General features: G+C 42.8%; 1 protein-coding gene across 3 annotated transcripts in view; it reads right to left on the bottom strand.

The window, feature by feature from the left end:
- The window catches only part of LOC141154943 (cytochrome P450 2F2-like), a 96,699-nt gene that overhangs the window by 3,517 nt on the left and 69,412 nt on the right, over window positions 1-23,770 (bottom strand). For all 3 annotated transcript variants that reach the window (XM_073641514.1, XM_073641513.1, XM_073641512.1), the window contains exons 4-9: window positions 22,571-22,720; window positions 11,453-11,613; window positions 4,401-4,577; window positions 3,798-3,939; window positions 1,294-1,478; window positions 1,067-1,208 (exon numbers count right to left, since the gene is read on the bottom strand). In XM_073641514.1, coding sequence (XP_073497615.1) covers window positions 1,067-1,208; window positions 1,294-1,478; window positions 3,798-3,939; window positions 4,401-4,577; window positions 11,453-11,613; window positions 22,571-22,720 — 957 coding nt within the window. The remainder of the gene's footprint in view (window positions 1-1,066; window positions 1,209-1,293; window positions 1,479-3,797; window positions 3,940-4,400; window positions 4,578-11,452; window positions 11,614-22,570; window positions 22,721-23,770) is intronic.

The raw sequence follows: 23,770 nt of genomic DNA, 5'->3' as shown, positions 1-23,770 counted from the left end.
TAGTTACTAACTACCTTCCTTGCAGAGATCCCTACCAGCACAGAGCGGTCACAGACAACTCCTGCCTGCGATTCAGCGGCTTCCACTGACGTCTTGTCGACAGGGCAGTGGCTTCTCTTTTGTTTTGCTCTGTTGACAGCCGGCTCCCCACTGCCTCACTGTGGAGAGCCAGCTGGCAATCAGTATGACGTCGACAGTTACACCCCATCAAACAGAGCAGCCCGGAAGAGGAAACGCTGCTCTGTTGACATGGAGCAACTGAATCACCATCAGGAGCAGTGAATGACAGCTCTGAGCCGGCGCCAGATAGAACAGGTAGGTTGTTGCCTTGGGTAGCAATTGCCTGCCTGTTAGTTTTTAGGCCCATAGTGAAAAACAATGAAATAGGCCTTTAATAAGCTCCAAATAATATCACCACATTCCTCCATTATTAGCAGCTGACTATTATGGGATTTTGCTACAAAACCCATTACAATTAACTATACGCCAGTAGATCCTCATTTAGAAGGAAGGATGTGCAGAGAGACCAAACCTTTTAGGGTATGTTTACACCAAGGATTTTTTTTTTACACGTGGATTTTGAAGCACTTCACAAACCACATCAAAAAGTATTTGAAGCATTTTTTTACGTGGATTTTCAATCTGATACGCTTTATAAAAATAACTATGTCTCAATGTACCATTACAGGGGTATTCTCTTCTTTTGGGCATAGAACTTACTACTGGTAGATAGAAAACATGTTGTCATTAAAAGAATGATGTTTTTTAAATTAAAAAAAAAAAACTTGCATTTTCGATAGAATGATCATTTTGGAATACCTTAGTTAGAACTCTATATTGTTCTACTTCTCATGGAAACACATCTATATACACTGTGACGCTGTCCAATCAGTGTCACACCGTTGAGCGACACTCCCTATTGGCAACATGGCTGATAACACCCAGCTGTCATTTCATTTATACATTTCATAGCGGAATATCTCCAGAAGTTGATGCTTAGTTTGGTCCGAAATCCATGTTTTCACTAAAATAGACGTGTTAGTAACTAGTTTCATTTCATCCTTACCTGCAGAAAATGGCATTAAGGCCTCATTCTTCTTTAGTTTCCCATTTTCATCCAAAAACTTTTGGGGGTCAAAATTCTTAGGGTTCTTGAATTGTATCTCGTCATTGTGCACACCCGTAAGAACCGAGGTGAAAACTGTTCCCTGTGATTTGGAAAATAATTAGAAAAGTGATGAACAAACTTTTTTTTAATATTTATTAATATTTTTAGTTCAAATTGATGCTTACCTTTTTTAACTTATAATTGCGAATCTCAGTATCCATAGTCAATTCATGGGGAAGAGCCAATGGTGTCACATCACCAAATCTCTGGACTTCCCGAATGAAAGCGTCTGTGTATGGCATTTGGAATTTGTCCTCAAAATTTGGTGGACGTTGGCCAATTACATTATCCAACTCATTGTAGACTTTATCTGAGGAAAATGATAAATTATATCATTTTTATATGTGGCTCAAAGGGAAGCTATTATCAGAAAATTACCTAATGTTTAAATCATTTTTTGTGTTAAATGTATTTTAAGATAATTTTGACAATTTTTATTTCTTTGCATATTACGATCTTATTTTTTTTTTAAAAAGTTGTAATTTTGCAATTTTCACGCTGATTACTTGAGATTTTTTAGACTCATACTTCCTGTCCTTTCAAAAAGAGTTTATAGTAAGTTTCCATATTATCACAGGCAGTATTACAATGACAAGTAACACCTCCATAGGCAACTGATGTCATATCATTACTGTGAAGAATATTGAAGATATAATCCCATGACAATCATTGTGCCCTGTTTGGCGGGGGATTATAGAGATCTACAATGTACAGCTGTAACTGGACACTTTTACAGCTAAACAAGAAGAGAGACGGCTGAGGGACGGTGAGTGACAAAACCCCCACCTTCTGCTGTGGAGCTGCCACAGGAAGACCCCCTGTGGACCCCAGCCATGCAGCATTTCCTTTGCGTCAGACAAGTATAATTCAATACTGAGTTATGGGAATACGATACATCCCAGCGATACACCAAATAGATTTTTGGAATCACACGAACAGGAGGAATGTCACCCTGGCTTCCAGCACAGTCTAGAGCATAGGGATGAGGAAATACATGGCACAGCCTTTCAGAAACCTCTAGGGTCACTGTGTTTGGTCTCTCCACATAGCAGAAACCTGGCTGGATCTGATGACACCAGAACCGGCTCCCTAGGACCATCCATTAAGGAAGTATAGCCCATTTTAGTTTTTGGAGTTTTTAGCTGAGAGAGGCCAGGGGTAGAGATTTGAGTTCAGCCGGGAGGCAGGAGGGGGAGTGACCCAGAGGAGTTAAGAGCTCCAGCTGCCCTAGCTCAGTGTCTTTTTCCCTGGGAGGTCGCGACAATACATCATGTGAGAGAAGTCCTGCAACAAAGGGGACCACAAGCATCCCATGTGTCAGGCCCTCCCCCGTAAGCCAGGCATTCCATCTGAGTGGTAACTGACTCTCAATAACTACTTATATCTTTTGTACCACTACTATTGTGTTTGCATCTCTGACTATTATGTATGCATAACCCTTATGTATATAGTGTATTGTCTAGTGTGCCCTTAAGGCGATTAAATATATAATTTAACCTTGGGCTGCTCTTTTATCTCGATCCATGAATCCTCATGTCCATTGTTCGGTCTAACGAACACGCTACCAGGGCTAGCTTCTGACCCGATATATTTCCCGTTAACTGACTGGGGGGCTTATATCTAATAGAAATTGGTGTCAGCTCTACCGGGCCGACAAGGTTCTGCTTCACTGGAGATGGTGAAGAGGCCTCTCAGCCTGTCAGGGGTATAAGTGAGTGTGGTGCCACGTCAATGATTGAGTGGGCCACCTCTTCTCACTCCCGGTGCCTTCCTGTACCCATGTGGACAGGGGGTGTCTGAGTAGATCTGTACCAATCTGACCTTACTCGAACTTTATGGGGTGTGAAACATCATGTAAGTGAAATGGACAGATCCGTATCACATGTGTCCGACATAATTGTGACATCAGGCGGGTGGGGAGGTGTGGATCCTTCACAAGTGGTGGCAGCGGTGAGATTCTGTAGGGTCTCTCTGGTGGCATTCATCACAAGTAGTGGCAGCGGTGGGATTCTGCGGGGTCTCCCTGGTGCTATTCTTCACAATTACCATGATAAATGACAGCTTTATGTCCGAAGCGCGTCGTTTTATTGCGTTGATGTAATATTTTTAATGTGTCCAAAATTATATAATCTGTACTAATAAATTGGTGATGTTTTATATCCAAACAGCGAGATGACTTTGTTTGCTTTGTTTGCATTTCAAGCTAACCATGGCTTTCACTTTTTGTGCCAATGATCTTCACAGCCAATCTACAGGAGCTGGTGAACTTTGTATTTTAAGCTCATCTGATGTCATATCTGACTCTGCTCCTCCTCCCTTCTTAATGACTTTTGCGTAAACTCATTAGACTCTTTAATACAAAAAGATAGGGCTTGGATCTGGCTATGTAAATGTGTTGTTTCTTGAAAAAACAGTATGTTAGAGACTAAGAAAAAGCCCCAGTGTCCGGTGTGAAAATTGCAAGATTTCTATTTTTTTTATTTTTAATGTGTATTTTGATATGGAGTAAAGAATGTTGACCGTATTTTTAAAAAAAATACTGATTTAAACGAAAGGTCAATTTCTGATGATAGCTTTCCTTTAAGTTCTCATCAGGCTTTTGAAGATGTGTCTGATACTAGCTATGTACCTGCTAGATTGGGGTATTTCATGAGAAGCAATAATGTAAATCTCACAGTAGTGCTTACTGTTTCTGTCCCACCAAAGAACAAGATCATAGTGTTCATAACCAAAGTATCGGTGTTGTAGAAGGCTGCTTTATTCTTCCCTTCCTATGTGCAGACAAGAGAAAATAGCGTATAAAATGATAGAAAGTACTTCTTAAAGCGCACCTGTCAGCAGGATTGTGCTCAGTAAACTACATACACTGTCAGGTGGGTGACATTACACTGATTAAAATGATACCTTAGTTGATGAAATCCGTCCTGTGGTTCTTGTGTAATCTTTACTGTCAGTTTAGAGATAATGATATGCTCGTGCTCCAGGGCGGCCTGTGGGGGGGCACTCTATCTGGTGCTCTGCTTACATATACATCTGTATCCTCTTATGACAGCTCACTGTGCCTTCACTGACCTGCCTCCTATTTTACATAATGCATCTAGTAGTGCGGGGCCAGGTAAACTACATACACTTCACAGTGTATGTAGTTTACGGAGCACAATCCTGCTGACAGGTGCGCTTTAATAATATATATGGGACAACTGATGGATATTTTTATTTGGAAGGGGGTTACCTTCTCCACTTTGGTCAAGAAACAGTCAATATAATCCCTTGGGTTATTAATGTCCAAAGTTTTCTTGTTGATCTCCATTTTCTTCCTGACATAGTCTGCCATGAAAGAAAAGTTTTTCATAATTGTATGATGAGGTCCAGGTATGTACTTCAGGACATTTGGATAAATGTTGTATAGCTGAAAAGAAAGAAAAATGATTAAATAAGATTACATAAAAACAGACACGTCTACACCCATGTAAGGCTTCCACAGGAATTTCTGCATGCTCAATGGTTAAAATATTTGGTCCACCTTCTGCAGTTAGGAGAAAACTTATGAATTTAACCAGGAGGCTGTAGTTGCTAAATGGAAGAGAACATCATTCCAATAATGTTTAGAGAAGCTCTCCCTTCAAAGTTTTTATTCTCTTAGTATATGGCAATCATCATATCAAACAGCACTGTGTACTTACAATTTCTCATTTTGCCTTTCTACCCAGCTAATTCTTCTCTTATCTCTACTTTATGTAGAATCAGTAAGTCTCTTGTCTCTACATGACTCATCCCCTCTTCAATTTCTGACCCAGCTGCTCCACTCCTACCCCCTGCCATAGGCTTTTGCAGTGACTTATGACTTGTGCAAAGAAAATTTAACTCCTATTTCTACATAGAGCTTAGAAGGATTCAGCTAGTCAGTTTTTAATCATGTGATGTCATAGACCTAATGAAAAAGAGAAGAATTACCTGGGTAGAAAGGCAAAATGAGCAATTGTAAGTACACAGTGCTATATAATATGGTGACTCCAATATATTAACAAGATAAAAACTTTGATGGGAGTGCTTCTTTAACCCCTTTCCGACCTTGTCAGTAATAGTACGTAGCTGCGCCCTGGGCCTATAGGGCCAGCTACGTATTATTACGCGCACTGCGATCGCGCATGCACACAAGCGGTGCGGGGCGATCACCGCCGGGTGTCATTTGATTGTCACAGCTGACACCCGGTGCTATGTGCTGGAAGCAGTCCCGCACCGCTTCCGGCACATTAACCCCCACAATGCTGCGATCGAAGTCGATCGCAGCATTGCGGTGGCAAGGGGGGAGGTGATTGGTATACTCACCTCTCCTGCCGGTGTCCAGCGATGTCTACGGCGGCTTCCTGATGTTGCCATGATGACCCGATGTCGTCATGACAACATCCGGGTCACCAGGAGGCAAGACGTTCCTTTGGTCATGCGCAGTGCGCGACCAAAATAATGTCTCCCCTGTGTGCAGCGCTGACAGACTGCATGACAAAGAGAGCTGCTGCTCACTATGCCATGCAGCCGATCAGGCTGCAAAAAGTGAAAGTCCCATAGTGGGACAATGTGTAAAAGTAAAAGAAAAAAAGTAGAAAAGTGAAAAAAATAATAAAAAAAAAATTGTAAAAATAATAAAAAAAAAATAATCCCCAAAAGATAAAAATATATTGAATCCATAATATTTATTTATTATGAAAAAATAAAAACTAAACCAATAAAAGTACACATATTTGGTATCGCCACGTCCAGAACGACCTGACCTATAAAACTGTCCTACTAGTTAACCCCTTTAGTGAACACGGTAAAAAATAAAAATAAAAAATGAAGCAAAAAACAATGCTTTATCATCATACCGCCAAACAAAAAATGGAATAACAGGCGATCAAAAAGACGAATGTAAATAAAAATGGTACCGCTAAAAACGTCATCTTATCCCACAAAAAACAAGCCACCACACAGCTCCATTGTCTGGAAAAAAAAAAAGTTATAGCTCTCAGAATAAAGCGATACAAAAATATTATTTTTTCTAGAAAATTGTTTTTATTGTGTAAAAGCGGCAAAACATAAAAAAAAACTATACAAATGCGGTACCGCTGTAAATGCACTGACCCGAACAATAATGCTGCATTATCAATTTTACCACACGCGGAACGGCATAAAAAAACCCGCAAAAAAACAATTCCTGAATTGTTGGTTTTTGTTTATTCTGCCTCCCAAAAATCAGAATAGAAAGTGATCAAAAAATGTCACTGCCCGAAAATGGTACCAATAAAATCGTCAACTTGTCCCGCAAAAAACAAGCCATCACATGACTCATGGCTATGGAAAAATTATAGCTCTCAAAATATGGTGATGCAAACACTAGTCTTTGCAAAAAAGTGTCTTTTAGTATGTGACAGCTGTCAGTCATAAAAACCCGATATGAATCTGGTATTGCTGTAATTGCACCGACCCGAAGAATAAAGTCATCTAATCACTTATGCCTCACGAGGAACGGTGTAAAAAAATAAACTCTAGGGTTAGGGTTGTGCTATGGTTAGGGTTGGGCTAGGGTTAGGGTTGGGGTTGTATTAGGGTTGGGGCTAGGGTTGGAGTTTTTTCAAAATTAAAGAAAAAAAAAATGATGACAATATGGCGACCAGTGTTGAGCGCAAGTGCTCGCTACTTGAGTTTGCATCGGGTACTCGGGTATGCACTGAGTATCGCGGGTGCTCGAGTGACATGCTCGAGACTCCGCCCCATATGCTTTGCGGCCAAAAAAAACGTTGCTGGGATCGCCTGCCATGCACGAGCGATCCCCGCATGTTTTTTTTTGGGTGTCTAACAACCATGAAACATGTGGGGCGGGGACTCGAGCATGTCATTCGAGCAACTGCGATACTTGGTGCATACCCGAGTACCCGATGCAAACTCAAGTAGCGAGCACTTGCGCTCATGTTATCAAATTCTGTCATACCTTTGGGTTCAAAATGTACACTATACCCCTTGATAAAATTCTTGAGGGGTCTAGTTTCCAAAATGGGGTCACTTGTGGGGGGTTTCCACTATTTCAGCACATCATGGGCTCCCGAAATGCGATATGGCATCCGCTCTTGATTCCAAGCAATTTTGCGTTCAAAAAGTCACACAGTGCTCCTTCCCTTCTGAACCCTGACGTGCACCCAAACAGTGTATTTTCCCCACATATGGGGTATTGACGTACTCAGGAGAAATTGCACAACAGTTTTTAGGTTCCATTTCTCCTCTTACCCTTGTGAAACTAAAAAAATTAGGGAAAAAAAATCATTTTTATGGAAAAATTTAGATTTTTTTATTTTCACGGCTTCATGTTCTAAACTTCTGTGAAGCACCTGGGGGTTAAGGGTGCTCACCACACATCTAGATAAGTGCCCTCAGGGGTCTAGTTTCCAAAATGGTGTCACTTGTGGCAGTTTTCCACTGTTTAGGCACATCATGGGCACATCTGCTAATTATTCAAGCAAATTTTACATTCAAAAAGTCAAATGGCGCACCTTCCGTTCCGAACCCTGCCATGCACCCAAACAGTGCTTTTACCCCACATATGGGGTATCAACTTACTCAGGAGAGATTGCACAACAAGATTCATGGTGCAATTTCTCCTGTTACCCTTATGAAAATGCAAAACTGGGGGCTGAAAAACATTTTTGTTGGAAAAATGTGAAAATTTTATTTTTACGGCTCAATGTAATAAACTTCTGTGAAGCTCCTGGGGGTTCAATATGCTCACCACACATCTAGATAAGTTCCCTGAGGGGTCTAGTTTCCAAAATGGTGTCACTTGTGGGGGGTTTCCACTGTTTAGGCACATCAGGGGCTCTCCAAACGCAACATGGCGTCCGCTAATTATTCAAGCAAATTTTACATTCAAAAAGTCAAATGGCTCTCCTTCCCTTCTGAGCCCTGCTGTGCACCCAAACAGTGCTTTTTCCCCATGTATGGGGTATCTGCATACTCAGGGGAAATTGCACAACAAATTTTGGGGTCCATTTTTTCCTGTTACCCCTGCAAAAATAAAAAAATTGCGGTCTAAAGTAACATTTTTGTGAAAAAAGTTAAATGTTCATTTTTTTCTTCCCCATTCCAAAAATTCCTGTGAAGCACGTGAAGGGTTAATAAACTTCTTGAATGTGGTTTTGAGCACCTTGAGGGGTGCAGTTTTTAGAATGGTGTCACTTTGGGGTATTTTCTGTCATAAAGGCCCCTCAAAGTCACTTCAAATGTGATGTGGTCCCTAAAAAAATGGTTTTGTAAATTTTGTTGGAAAAATGAGAAATCGCTGATCAACTTTTAACCCTTATAGCGCACTAATAAAAAAAAATGTTGTTTCCAAAATTGTGCTGATGTAAAGTAGACATGTGGGAAATGTTATTTATTAACTACTTTGTGTAACATAATCTCTCTGATTTAACGGAATAAAAATTCAAATTTTGAAAATTGTGAAATTTTCAAAATTTTCGCCAAATTTCCAATTTTTTCACAAATAAATGCAAGTGATATCGAAGAAATTTTACCACTATCATGAAGTACAATATGTCACGAAAAAACATTCTCAGAATCAGTGGGATCCGTTGAAGCTTTTCAGAGTAATTACCTCATAAAGTGACAGTGGTCAGAATTGTAAAAATTGGCCAGGTCATTAACGTGCAAATCACCCTGGGGGTAAAGGGGTTAAAAGCACGTTAACAACAATCTCAAACTCTGCTTAGAGGTTAATGCATTTTTCTTCCTGGCATCTGAGATTAGCTTGTCCCATTTTGTCATGTTGGTATAGGTGATAGCTTGTTGATCACTAGGAGTCTGACAGTTGATTCCCTGATGATTTCGAGAACACAACTGGTGGTGGCACATGTTAGCAATTGTTCATTTTTTTGTTTATGGGATGGCTGATGCAGCAATTGGATATCTCCCATAGATAAAACAGGGAGCGGTGATGAGTATGCAGATCCTTGTTCTCAAGTTGGGACAGCTTCTTTAGTGCTGAAAAAAGCTATTTATATATCATACCAGAGCAGCTTAGTGATCAGAATATTTTGTCCTTTATATGAATAAAGGAGTTTAAATTAATGACAAAGGAGGTCTAGGCTTGTGACAAAGTTAATCCTTTGTCATCTAGAAGCTATCAGCTCTGTAGAGGGGTAAATGCTAGCATTGCTGGTAGCCTAATGTATTAAAGGATTTAGGGTTGCAAAGGAGTTAATACCATGCTTCCCCAAAAAGACCTACCCTAAAAATAAGCCCTAGCATGATTTTACAGGATTTTTTGAGTATGCTTGAAATACAAACTCTACTCCAAAATTAAGCTCTAGTTACAGTCAAGGCCAGTGTTAGGAATGGAAGGGCAAACTGGGGTGTCCACTCTCTTAGGACCCCCAGCATTTCTATCTGAGTTTTAGACTGCTTAAGGATCTTTTTGATGACATCACGGTCATGTGATCATGATGTCACCAAAGCTCCTTTAACTTTTGGGGTCTAGAGGAATTGAAGTAGAGATAGGCTGGTATGCAGGGTTAGCGTTAGAGTGCATGAGGAAGCAAACTGAGCAATTTCCCAGAGTCCCCACACTCTTAGGGGACCCCAATGTGAATAAATGTGGATTATTGTTCATGGAAAAGAATATAAGACATCCCCTGAAAATAAGCCCTAACCCACTTTTCGGAGCAAAAAATATTATAAGACAGTGTCTTATTTTCGGGGAAACATGGCATCAGCGTTTTAGTAAAGTGGTTAATGCTAGCCTCCCTGGTGGTCTAGAGTAGAGATAGTGCATGCTGCTTCTTCATCCAGTCCACCCCTAATCCTGGAGAACAGAGCAAGGCAGGAGATATAGAAGATTTTGCAAATGTCTCCTGGTGTTGAACATTTTCCTTCAAGTGGTCTGGAAGGTTGCATGGAAGCAGAAAACACATTTTTCAAGCCACTAGGTGTTAGACTTATTAGTCACACTTTTCCAATTACAGCTGCTAACATCTCCTATCAATTTATTTATATCAATACCACTACCACCATCATCACTAAACCTGTAAATTGGGTTTAGCACCAGCTATTAACAACCCAATCTTTTATTTTCAAGTTATTTAGGTCACCTACACAAGTAATAGAGGCTGGTGATAACCCCTAATAGAAGCCATTATAGTGACAAATTGGTTGTGATCTAACTTATCTCAGCCACGGAATATTATATAAGGTTTCATCCAAACTAGCTCATGTTTCCCCAAAAATACAACCTACCCCTAAAATAAGCCCTAGCATGATTTTACAGTATTTTTGGCAATTGCTTGGAATATAAGCCCTACTAAAAAAAAGCCCCTTTTACAGTCAGGACCAGCGTTATGAGGTGTCAAACTGGGCAATTGCCCAGGGCCCCCACTCTCTTAGAGGCCCCCATCATTTGGTATGTGCACCCAGTGTCTCCTAGATGTCTGCATACCCGCCGAGTTTTACAGGAGGAAGACTCTTCAGCACAAGCTGGCATCTTTTATCCTAAAACGCTCTTTCAGTAGTTTCTTCAATGTTTTTTTGCATCGTCTTCTTCGGCAGTCGATTTTTTTTTTACTTTTTTGTATAATGTAGTGAAAGCTGACTGAAAAATAGTCAGATCACTTTTCTTAAATGCTTTGCAGCTCTGAAAGCCTAAGATGCTTAAAGACGTTGTCCACTACATTTTAAGATTGCTCCAATGTATTAACCCTGTGATTATAAGACTTTTTGTAATTACCTTTGGTAGTCTTTATTGCCTTGGCGGCTCACAGGCATCACGTGACGTGGTCCACGCGGTGAATGCTGGGCTGTGGGCAGGGTTACCCCGTGCAACACATCCAGCATCCACCGCTCACTTTCCCACTGAATGAGGAGAGGAAAAGAACGTGGTGGATGCCGGGTGTAACGCGCGGGATAACCCCGCCCACAGTCCAGCATTCACCGTGGAACGCAGCACCGATGTCGCGCCTGGCTGCAGCCGGAACTTGATGTGACATCAGCGGATGTCAGAGCCGGCTGCAGCTGGGGGTCACGTGATCCTGTGAGTGGCTAAGGATAGTGCTGCTCAATAAAGACTACCAATGGTAATTTCAAAAAGTCTTATAACCACAGGGTTAATACATTGGGGAATCGCAAAAAGCCTAGAAGCCTTAACATGGGCACAGCAAGTCATTGTAATATTGCAACGTATATTTTCCTTCTTTTGCTGAGTGCATAATTCTTTAATTGGAAATGTTAAGTATATGAATTTCTTCTTAAATCTAAGGTTATACTTACTATTCCCCAGCGTGTGCTCATAATTTCGAAGTTGTCTTGAACACATTTTGAAAGCTTTTGGAAATTTTTATCTTCATATTCAAACCGGTTACCAAATACCACAGAGCAAATCACATTGGACACAGATCGTAATATATGGTAATTGGGATCTATAGGGGATCCTAGAACAACACATACAAATAAGTAAATCAAAATTTAAAGTTCAGGGTTCACAAAATTTATGTAATTTTTTTAAACAGGGTTAGTTGTGTCGCATAATAAGGTTCATTTCTGTAGTCCGTTGTGACAATCACATAGGGTTCATCAGCTGCCTCTCATTAATGGTGCCTCATAAGGCATTTTAGGCTTGTGATCAGCAAAACTCTTAGACCCCAATTCATCAAGGCTGGCATTTGGCCACAGATTACTGTCATATCCATTACACCGAGTCATTTAAAACAATTCACACCAACTCTAACTATGATGAATTTGTTGGGCGTGTTGGTCATGCCCCACCGTGCCCAAGACATGCCCACTTTTCGAAAAGTTGGCTGGGGTGGACAGGACTGGCATAAGTGTTGAGCAAAAAAAATTAACATTTCAAACAGTTTCATGCCGCAAAAACTTCTTGATGAATCACAGCCTTAATTTTCACTATACAGTCATATAGCTTAGTTGTTATTAGTGATGAGCGAGCATTAAAATGCTCGGGTGCTCGATGCTCGGGTCGAGCACATTGGAATACTCGGGTGCTCGACCCGAGCAACGAGCCCAATGCGAGTCTATGGGAAACTCATTTTTCAGGCAGCTCCCCCCGGCGGTCTGCAGAGGGCCTAAAAATTGCCCAAATCAATGGGAACAGTGCTAAAATGACATGGGGACAGCATGGGGAAGACCACTGGAAGCATTTTTGACTCCCAGGTCACTTTTGTCAACAACGGTGTCAGAGGTATTATGACACTTTTACGGACTCACAATAAAACATACCAAAACAAAACCAAAATGGATTTTCTTGGGAAAATGTGTTAACCACTTCGCGCCAGAGCCTGTTTTTGCCTTCGTGACCAGGCCAAATTTTTCAATTCTGACCACTGTCACTTTATGAAGTAATTACTCTTGAACGCTTCAACGGATTCCCCTGATTCTGAGACTGTTTTTTCGTGAAATATTGGACTTCGTGATAGTGGTAACATTTCTTCGATATCACTTGCATTTATTTGTGAAAAAATCGGAAATTTTGCAAAAATTTTGAAAATTTTGCAATTTTCAAACTTTGAATTTTAATGCCCTTAAATCAGGGAGATATTTCACACAAAATAGTGAATAAATAACATTTCCCACATGTCTACTTTACATCAGCACAATTTTGGAACCAACATTTTTTTTTGTTAGGGAGCTATAAGGGTTAAAAGTTGACCAGCGATTTCTCATTTTTACAACAAAATTTACAAAAACATTTTTTTAGGGACCACATCATATTTGAAGTCACTTTGAGGGGTCTTTATGACAGAAAATACCCAAAAGTGACACCATTCTAAAAACTGCACCCCTCAAGGTGCTCAAAACCACATTCAAGAATTTTATTAACCCTTCAGGTGCTTCACAGGAATTTTTGGAATGGGGAAGAAAAAAATTAACATTTAACTTTTTTCACAAAACTGTTACTTTAGACCCATTTTTTTATTTTTGCAGGGGAAACAGGAAAAAAATGGACCCCAAATTTTTTTGTGCAATTTCTCTTGAGCGCGCTGATACCCTATATGTGAGTGAAAACCACTGTTTGGGCGCACTGCAGGGTTCGGAAGGGAAGGAGCGCCATTAGACTTTTTGAATGTAAAATTTGTTTGAATAATTAGCAGATGCCATGTTGCGATTAGAGAGCCCCTGATGTGCCTAAACAGTGGAAACCCCCCACAAGTGACACCATTTTGGAAACTAGACCCCTTAGGGAACTTATCTAGCTGTGTGGTGAGCACCTTGCACCCCCAGGTGCTTCACAGAAGTTTATAATATTGTGCCGTAAAAATAAAATTTTCACATTTTTCCCACAAAAAATGTTTTTCATCCCCTAATTTTTTATTATCATAAGGATAACAGGAGAAATTCCACCATGAAATTTGCTGTGCAATTTCTCCTGAGTATGCCGATACCCCATATGTGGGGGAAAACTACTATTTGGGTACACTGCAGGGTTCGGAAGGGAAGGAGCGCCATTTGACTTTTTGAATGTAAAATTTGTTTGAATAATTAGCGGACGCCATGTCGCATTTGGGGAGCCCCTAATGTGCCTAAACAGTGGAAACTCCCCACAAGTGCCACCATTTTGTAAACTAGACCCCTTAGGGAACTTATCTAGATGTGTGGTGAGCACATTGGAAGACATAATAAACAAATCAGTAGCAGGTGAAGAATTGGTTTTATTTATTTTTTACACCGTTCCTCTTGCGGTATAAGTGATGAGATTACTTTATTCATTGGGTCGGTGCGATTACAGAGATACCAGATTTATATCGGGTTTTTATGACTGACAGCTGTCACATACTAAAAGATGCTTTTTTTTGCAAAATCTAGTTTTTGCATCACCATATTTTGAGAGCTATAATTTTTCCATATTTTGGCCGACAGAGTCATGTGATGGCTTGTTTTTTGCGGGACGAGTTGACATTTTTATTGGTACCATTTTTGGGTACGTGACATTTTTTGATCGCTTTCTATTCCGTTTTTTGGGAGGCAAAATTAACAAAAACGAACAATTCAGGAATTGTTTTTTGAGGTTTTTTTTATGCCGTTCTGCGTGTGGTAAAAGTGATCAGGCAGCATTATTCTTTGGGTCAGTACGTTTACAGCGATACTACACTTACTGTATATTTTTTCATGTTTTGGCGCTTTTACACAATAAAACAATTTTATAGAAAAAATATTTTTTTGCATTGCTTTATTCTGAGAGGTATAACTTTTTTATTTTTCGTCTGATGGAGCTGTATGGCGGCTTGTTTTTTGCGTAACAAGATGACGTTTTCAGCGGTACCATTTTTATTTCCATTTTGCTTTTTGATCGCATTTTTTTCCACTTTTTGTTTGGCGATATGAGGAAAAAGCATAGTTTTTTGCTCCGTTTTTATGCACAAAAGGAGTTAATTAGTGTGACAGTTTTATAGCTCGGGTTGTGTCGGACGCGGCGGTACCAAATATGTGTACTTTTTTTATTTTTGCATAAATATACGGATTTATCGGTTTAATATTTTATTTATTTATTTTTATTTATTTTGTAATTTTTTTTTAACAGTTTAAAAACATTTTTTTAAACTTTTTTTTTACATTTTTACTTAGTCCCTGTATGGGACATTAATTTTTATTTTTCTGATCAGTGATCTCATGTAATGTAATAGACATGTATTACATTACATGAGATCTTTGCTGACTGTTTCACAGTCAGAGTCTCCTGCCAGGCTTCAGCTGCAGGCTGAGCCAGGCAGGACACCATATATGGCAGATCTGGAGGCGTTCATGTGACCTCCAGTTGCCATAGCAACGTCAGGTCCTGGAAGGTATAAAGGGGCCGTCGGAGAGGTAAGTGGACGACCCCCTCTCCTTCTGCTGTCTTCTATATGCCGCGATCACTATAGATCGCGGCATATAGAAGACAGCAAAGGGTTAACATCCAATCTGGTCCCGATGATGTTCCCTGTCAGAGCTATCGCTCTGCACCGCATCCGCAGCGCTTGCAAGACCCTGGGGGTCCTGAGCGCTGTGGGACCACCCACCGTTTTTAAACGTCCGCGCTGCACAGAGCCCAGGCAGCGCGGACGTTTATCTACAGTGGGCGGTCGGGAAGCGGTTAAGGAACATCCTTTCCAGGGTAATGACTTGTATATAAAGCAAAATAAATAACCAAAAACAAAAATGCTCCTCCCCACCTTGGGCTATGTTCACACGTAGTGTTTTTGATGCATTTTTTCACTTTTGCATTGCTTTCAACCGTGACAAATGCATTCACCAGGAAATGTCATTTTAACATTTTACAACCTTATCTGGCCAAGTAGTGTGTGAGATATCATCAGACACATCGTGTTTCATTTATGAAGGAGGGACTCTGAGAGTCACAAAGCCTATTTTTATAGGGCCATCAGACGGCCTTTACTATTCTTAAAGGGCCAGCAATCGGCCCTCACTATTCAAAGAGAGCCATCAGCCGGCTATGTTTTATTGTTCCCATTACTAAAGAGAGGGTCTCCTATACTGTTATTGAGTATGCAGTGAGTGCCAGTGCTGCCCAAAATTTAGACGCACCCCAATACCACTTTGAAAATTTGGATGCACCCCAATACCCCTTTGAAGAGACTTAGAGGAGGGCCTCCTGAAAACAATATTCCCTTTATTAGGAAGTAGGTCTCCCATTGTGTTTGCCTATACAGTGAATGCAAGGGTTGCCAAAAATTTGGAGGCACTCCAATGCCCCTTGGAAGAGACGTGGAGGTAAGAGGGCCTCCTGAAAACAATGTTCCCATTATCAAGAAGTGGGTCTCCCATAGTGTTGGCCTATGCAGTGAATGCAAGGGCTGCCAAAAATTGGGAGACACTCCAATGCCCCTTGGAAGAGACATGGAGGAGGGCCTCATAAAAAAATGTTCTCATTAGAAAGGAGTGGGCCTCCTATACTTGTAATGCCCATGCACTAAGTGTATGGGCTGACAAACATTTACCCCTGGTGGGTATACATGAACATACTGTATAAATATTTTTTTTACGGGCATCATAAACACCCTTTAAAAAAATTATGTGGGTGTTGCATCACGCACCACGGTTACCCTGGTGATATGGTGGTGGAAGATGAGGAGAAGGAGGCGGACAAGAGCAAATAGCCAAAATCAGGAAGCATATACCCATGTCTGGGTGTGAAAAGGTGCATGGGAATACACCTCCCAAGAAAAGTCACTGGATTTGAGTTTATGTTACGCTGCTATCATTCGGTGGTGTTGAGTAGTCTGGCCCAATCCAGCCCTTGTTAATTTTTATAAGAGTCAGCCTGTCAGCATTTTCAGTTGACAGGCGGATGCTCTTATCATTTATAATTCCACCAGCGGCACTAAAAACCTGCTCTGATAAAATGCTGGCAGCATGGCAGGCTAGGACCTCCAAAGCACAGAGAGCCAGGTCATTCCACGTATCCAGCTTGGATACCCAATAATTATAAGGCACAGAGGAATCACGGAGGATGTTGGTACGGTCGGCAAGGTACTCCCTGAGCATCTTCCCAAACTTTGCACTCCTTTTGTTAGTAACCCGCACCTCAGGGCCTATGCGATGGGAGGGGCTAAGAAAACTCTCCCATAACTTTGACAGTGTTCCCCTGCCTCTGCTGGATTGAAATTGTGACTCTCTCGCCTGTACTCCTTGGTTGTCCAACGAAGTGTGACCTCTGCCGCCAGCATTTTCAGATGGGAATTTTTTTAATAGTTCCGCAACAAGGGCCTTCTGGTACAGCCCCATTTTTGTAGACCTGTCCACCTCAGAAATAAAAGATATAAAGTTTTCCTTGTAGCATCGGTCTAGAAGTGTCACCAACCAATAATGACTGTCACCCAAAATTTTGAGAACGCGAGGGTCATGGGAAAGGCAGCGTAACATAAACTCAGCTATGCGTGCCAGACTACTAACAGGCAAGACTTCCGTGTCCTCACCAAGAGGATGACTGATCATGCTCTCCTCCTCCTCCTCCCTGTCCTCTGGCCATCCACGCTGAAACTAGCTCCTGTCCTTCCTCCTCCTCCTCCTCTTCCTCACCCAATCCATGTTGGGATGAGATGAGGCTGGGCTGTGTGTAATCACCATGTATGGTTCCTTCCTCCATCTCATCGTGCTCTGTCTGTAATGCATCCTCTTTGATTGTGAGCAGAGAGCGTTTCAGAAGACAGAGAAGCGGAATGGAGACGCTAATTGTGGCGTCATCGCCGCTCACCATCTTGGTGGAGTCCTCCAAGTTTTGGAGGATGGTACATATGTCTGACTTCCATGTCCACTCCTGAGGTCTTATGTGTGGAGTCTGAACTCAATACTGACGGCCTTGTTGATGCTGGTGCTCAACAACTGCCCTCTTCTGCTCACAAATCCTTCTCAATATCTGCAGTGTAGAGTTCCAACGCGTGGGGACATCACACACCAGTCTGTGAGCCGGAAGCTGCAAACGCTGCTGGAACATGGCAAGGGCGGCGGAAGCTGTAGGTGATTCTCTAAAATGGGCGTACTTTAACAAGCAGATCTGGCAGCTCTGGGTAGGATTTGAGAAACTGCTGAACCACGAGGTTAAGCACATGGGCCAGGCATGGTACGTGTGTGAGCTCGCCTCGCCTCAGAGCCGCCACCAGGTTCCGGCCCTTGTCACACACGACTATGCCTGGCTGTAGGTTCAGCGGTGTAAGCCACAGATCTGCCTGCTCTTTCAGAGCTGTCCACAACTCTTCAGCATTGTGCGGTTTGTCACTTAAGCATATTAGCTTCAACACAGCCTGTTGCCGCTTGGCCAAGGCCGTGCTGCAGTGCTTTCAGCTTGTGACTGATGTGGTCATTTTGGAGATGGAGGCTGAAGAGGAGGAGGAGACTGAGGAAGATGAGGTGCAGGAGCTGTAGACAATGGGGACAACCCTGATTGACCTAGGGCCCGCAATCCTTGGCGTCGGGAGGACGTGTTCCATCCCATGGTCCAACTGGGTCCCGGCTTCCACTATATTAACCCAGTGTGCCATCAGCGAGATGTACCATCCCTGCCCACAAGCACTTGTCCACGTGTCCGTGGTTAGGTAGACTTTCGCGGTAACTGCGTTGTTGAGGGCACGGCTAATGTTTTGCGACACGTGCTTGTGTAATGCGGGGATGGCACACCCAGAGAAATAGTGGCAGATGGGGACCGAGTACCGAGAGATGGTCGCCGCCATTAGGTTGCGGAATGTTTCCGTCTCCACGAGCCTAAAAGGCAACATTTCGAGCGCAAGCAGTTGTGAAAAATGTGTGAATTTAGTAGTGTGACGTGTGGGGCGTTGGCTGCATATTTGCGCTTGCGTTCCAAGGACTGGGGTATGGACAATTGAACGCTGCACTGGGACAAGAATATGGACACGCTTCCTGATGCTGCTACTTGAGAGTGTGCAACGACAGGTGCAAGACAGGAGGCATCTTCGCAAGCACCATGGACAGGGGATTGGCTTGCATGCACAACAGGGGAAGAAGCAATGGTGACACCCGCAGACACTGTTCCTGGACCCTGGGGTTCAGCCCACAAAGTCGGGTGCTTTGCTGCCATGTGCCTGATCATGCTTGCGGTGGTCAGGTTGGTTGTTTTGCCACCCCTGCTTATGCTGGCCTGGCAGGTGGTGAAAATGGCCTTTTTGGGGTTATCGGCAGGTCTTTAAAAAACAACCAGACTCGGGAAGACCTAACAGTTGTACTGGCAACTTCCTTCATGTTGGTGTTACGAGGAACGGTTGCCTGCCTTCTGTCTGCGGCCACCACACTGCTTCTTCCTGCCTGTTGGGGTGCTCTGCCTCCCTCCCCCTGTGTGCTGCTGTCCTCGCTCTGCATGTCCTCCTGCCAGGTTGGGTCAGTTACTATATCATCCACAACCTCGTCTTCCACTTCCACACCCTGGTCCTCCTCCTGACTTTCTGGCAATTGTGTCTCATCATCGTCCACCTCTTGTGACACTTTCCCACCGTCGCCTTCGTGTGACCGTGGCTGCTGAAATATTTGGGCATCTCGACATGTGATGTCCTCTTGCCCTGCTTCAAGTGGACCAGGCGAGAGGCCCGAATCTATAAATGGAAAAGTGAGCATCTCTTCAGAGTGTCCAAGAGTGGGATCAGTTGTCTCGGGGCACTCGGCATGGTGGGAGGAAGGAGGATCAGGGTGAGGAATATGCAGTCCAGACTCACGGCTACTGAGACTTGACCACGTGGAAGACAGGGTGGTGGTGGTGGTGGCTAAGTGACTGGAAGCATTATCTGCTGTCCAACCAACAACCTTTTGACACTGCTCTGGGTTCAATAGTAGTGTGCTGCGGTCCCCTAGGAATTGGGACAGGAAGGTCGGGCGAGAAGATGTGGGTGTTTGTTGTGGCACAATTTCAGCTTGCCTACGGCCTTGTCCTCGGCCTCTGCATGCAACATCACCATCACGTCCAGTTCCCCGTCCCTTGCCACGTGCCTTGCCCATTTTAAATGGAGGACAGTATCTTCCACGCTCACTACAAATGACTGAATTTGGAGCAAACTTATATGTGATCCGTGTGACGGAGAAAACAGAGTTTTAAATACCTGGCCTGAAGGTAAGCAGTTTGAACAGCAAACTGGTGTGAATTGCTTCACTGACACACTGAAAGAAATTTTTAATGGAGGCCAGAAATGGCAGTATTTCCTGACAACGTATATGTGATCCGTGTGACGGAGAAAACAGAGTTTTAAATACCTGGCTTGTAGGTAAGTAGTTTGAACAGCAAACTGGTGTGAATTGCTTCACTGACACTCTGAAAGAAATTTTTAATGGAGGCCAGATATGACAGTATTTTCTGACAAAGTATATATGTGATCCATGTGACGGAGAAAACATAGTTTTAAATACTTGGCCTGTAGGTAACTAGTTTGAACAGCAAACCGGTGTCAAAAACTTCGCTGGTACAGTGAAAAAAAATTGGAATGGAGGCCAAAAATGGGAGTATTTTCTGACAACGTATATGTGATCCGTGTGACGGAGAAAACACAGTTTTAAATAGCTGGATTTCTAGCGCTGTAATATGGAAAGGACTTGGCTGTATTCTGCAGTGCCAACAAGCAAATGGCGCAGAAAAATGGTGTTCTCTGGATTGCTTTTTAAGCAAATAATGAGGATTAAGATCCAAAAAAAAGTATTCCTGGCCCCTGAGACGTGGGCCTTTGTATAGAAATATCTAACAGCAGCAGAAGGAAGAACTGGAATGGAGCCTCTTGTGCTATATGCACTGCAGTCTGCTATATACACTGCCTGCCTGCCTATATACACTGCCTGCCTGATATCTCTGCAGATGGATTAGTCCTCAGAAGGACTGTTTGTTAAGATGGATATGTGTAATCTCTCCCTAGCTCAGCAGCACCTCTCCCTACACTGCCTGATTGCAGAGTAGACTGACGAGCACAGCGGCACCAGGTCTGATATAGACCTGATGACGCAGTGTGGCCAGCCAATCACTGTAATGCCACAACCACCATGCTGCGGAATTACAATGAGTGGCAAGCAATCCCTGCATGTTGATTGGCGCTCTAAAGAGCGCCAAACATGCAGGTAAGGGACCCGAGCATCCGCCCGAGCATCTTGCAAGTACTCGGCGAGCTCCGAGCATCTCGAGTACTGAAATGCTCGGGCGAGTACCGAGTACTTGCGAGTATGCTCGCTTATCACTAGTTGTTATTTATCATTCCTCTTACTTAATTTATGTATGAAGCTGTTATTCTGTTATTTGATCACTGTATGTTGGTGTTATTTAAGTAGTGTGTGGTGACATTTTTTTGTGGGGCACTGCTATTAGGCACTTTTCTGGTATGGTGGTGGCGCCACTGTAAATCATTGGTGTTTAAGCAAATATATATAGGTGGTATTTGACCAATGAATGGTTCTGTTATTGGGCACTTTGCTATATAGTCTGTATAAATGGACACTGTTTAATATAGGAATTTGTAAACTGCACGGCAGTAAATCAAAATGGGGTTAGTGCCAAAAGCAGCCACCATACCGGGTACAATTCAAAAACAGACTTAGCCTTGATTCTATTCTCCAATTGTTGCACCCCGAGGGCTCGGCTGCTACAGGGGTATTGCACCTCAAACCAGAGGTGTGATATTCCACTCCCGGGTAAGGATGGAGTGTGGACCAGGACTCGGTAGGCTGCATGCACCACACACACCCCATTTCCGAGGGACAGCTCAACGGTGCTCCCACGAGACAGAAGTGCAGGCACGACAGCATCTGTCCCTGGCTGGAGTGGGGAGGGGAAAGTACACCCAGTGGTGTAGGAGCAGATAGGGGTGGGTCTCTGGGCATAGGTAGGAGCCCATTGGTTGCTAGTCACCTGGGCTCGGGTGTTAGGAGGAGGTATATAAGGTGGGCACCATCTTAGATCAGAGTGCAGTCTGAGGAGAAGTGACAGGGAGAAGAGCTGCTGCATGGGCTCTGCTCCACGGGCAGGCCTTGTCAGGAGGCCGGAGCCTGAGAGAGAGAGAGAGGAGAAGGAACAGCAAGGGAAGTAAGAAAGGAAGCAAGGAACTGGAACACAGAGAAAGGCCCAGAGACACGAGGACAGAGGGAACCCTAAGGACCCAGGCGACTGCGGGTGACGGGTTGGCAGAACAGGGTACCGGAACCCAAATTGGTGGAGGCAACAGATTCCTCAGCCAAAGACTGGAGGTTGTGACCACATCTTGGTGCGACCCCTCACTACATCCACCAGGAAAGCATACCGCATAGGGTCAGGGAAACCGGAGATAGGTTTCGCCAACAGAAGGCCCGAGGAAGCTGGACAAAGGTGGGTCACTGGTGGGGACGGCCAGAGAAAGGTAGAGAAGTGAGCCCTGAGCCACACTCTGGAATTGCCTGGGAGTTGACCGAGTCCCTCACCTGGTGGATGCAGCACGGCTTGGGCCTTCATCGCCTGTAGGATTGACCGAGTAACAACTGTGAGTAAAGCATTGGAAACTGCAATTACAAGTCTCTGTGTTTCATCGCCGCACCAGCACCATTAGGACTGGGACGCTCACACCATTACTCCCATCATCCACACTAGCTGCCCTGAGGCAATACTTCTCCCGTGGGGAGTAACCCCATACTTGGCTGCGCATACAACATCAGCCTCAGCGGTCTGCAGTGTAGCGGCGGTCCCCACTGACCGCAATCCACGGGTGGCGTAGTCGGACACTTGTTACAACATTAAGACTGCCACTGAATTGACCACCCTGGGCACGGACCAGGTCAGCGCCACGGAGACTACAACCCCCAGCGATCCGGCTCCGGGTATCCCCTGCACAACACAGGCCCAGGGGGCGCGTCACAATCATATATTGAAAATACAAAAATGTAAAGGGAAACAAATATATGAAGTATGTTGATAACGTGAAACTTTACCATTAGCCTTTCTCAGCACCTCAGTCAGATACATAGCCTCCTCTCTTATCCTCTCCTCAAAGCTTCGTTTTCCAACTCCAAAATTACCCAATGTTAGCAAGGAAAAACGTCTCATCTCCTTCCACTTTTCACCATTACTGAACGCAAGATCTGTGCAATATAATAAAATAGTTAATTCCATATTAAAATCCTTAAGGGCTCTTAGAGCTCCATACATACTCGAAAATTTCATTGCAGTAGCAGGATAAATTGCAGCATCATCATTTTAAATTATTTTACGTTACATATGATTGGCTAAAACTCTGGGTTTGGTAACATATGTAACTTTTATGTTCATTAGCTTTGTTTCATACATAAAAATATGTGATCTGAATTATCTACTTTGAGAGAGTCTGCCTCAGTAAGAACCCAATTATTGGCCTGATTGTGTCTTGTTTTGACATGTAAAGGACTGATTTTTATATGTTTTGTGCCTTTCCATAAACCAAAGAAGAAAAGACAACAACAATGTTGCAGAAATATGTTGCCATGTGATTTTTTTTTAACATTCTTTAATTCTGAATAAAGTATAGAACACGAAAGAATTAAATTACACGACAAGTAAATAATTGCACAAAGGTCAAAAATACAGAAGTCGTGTTGATACATTAAAAGGACATAGTAACATAAAAAACAGAAAAAAACTAGAAAAGGACAACAACATAAACAAGCTCGTAGCCCACAAATTAGACCTAAAAAAAGAAATAAATAAATAAAAAACAAGAATAAAGAGCGGCAAGACATATGAGTAAAAGACATATGAATATAAAATAAAATAATTGCAGTCATAACCCTATATAGGAATATTAGGTCTCTTGAAGATTAGTGACATATAAAGTTAGTGGTTGATAAACACTCTCGACCAAGGGAGTAATTTATTCGCAGAAGGATGGGGGGAGTGGATGGGTGTAATCAAAAGGGGGAAGGGAATAAGAATAGAAAGAATATCACATCAGAAGATTGATATGGCTTTCCAGAGTGGGGGGGGGCAAAGAAAAAATTAAACCTCCTGACTCCATTGGCTCCAAACTTTAGAAAATTTGGGGTGACTATAGGTTTCCCAACTGGTGAGTTCCTCTAAACGTCTTATCATGTTTACCTTATTTATCTATTCGGAGTGAGTGGGGGGAGATTCCTGCTTCCAATGTAGAGACATCAGTT

The sequence above is a fragment of the Phyllobates terribilis genome, unplaced genomic scaffold (genome assembly GCF_046119375.1).
Source record: "Phyllobates terribilis strain yellow unplaced genomic scaffold, ASM4611937v1 Scaffold_7__3_contigs__length_470593459, whole genome shotgun sequence".
Lineage (NCBI taxonomy): Eukaryota > Metazoa > Chordata > Amphibia > Anura > Dendrobatidae > Phyllobates > Phyllobates terribilis.
This window is presented reverse-complemented; position numbering and strand designations above follow the sequence as displayed.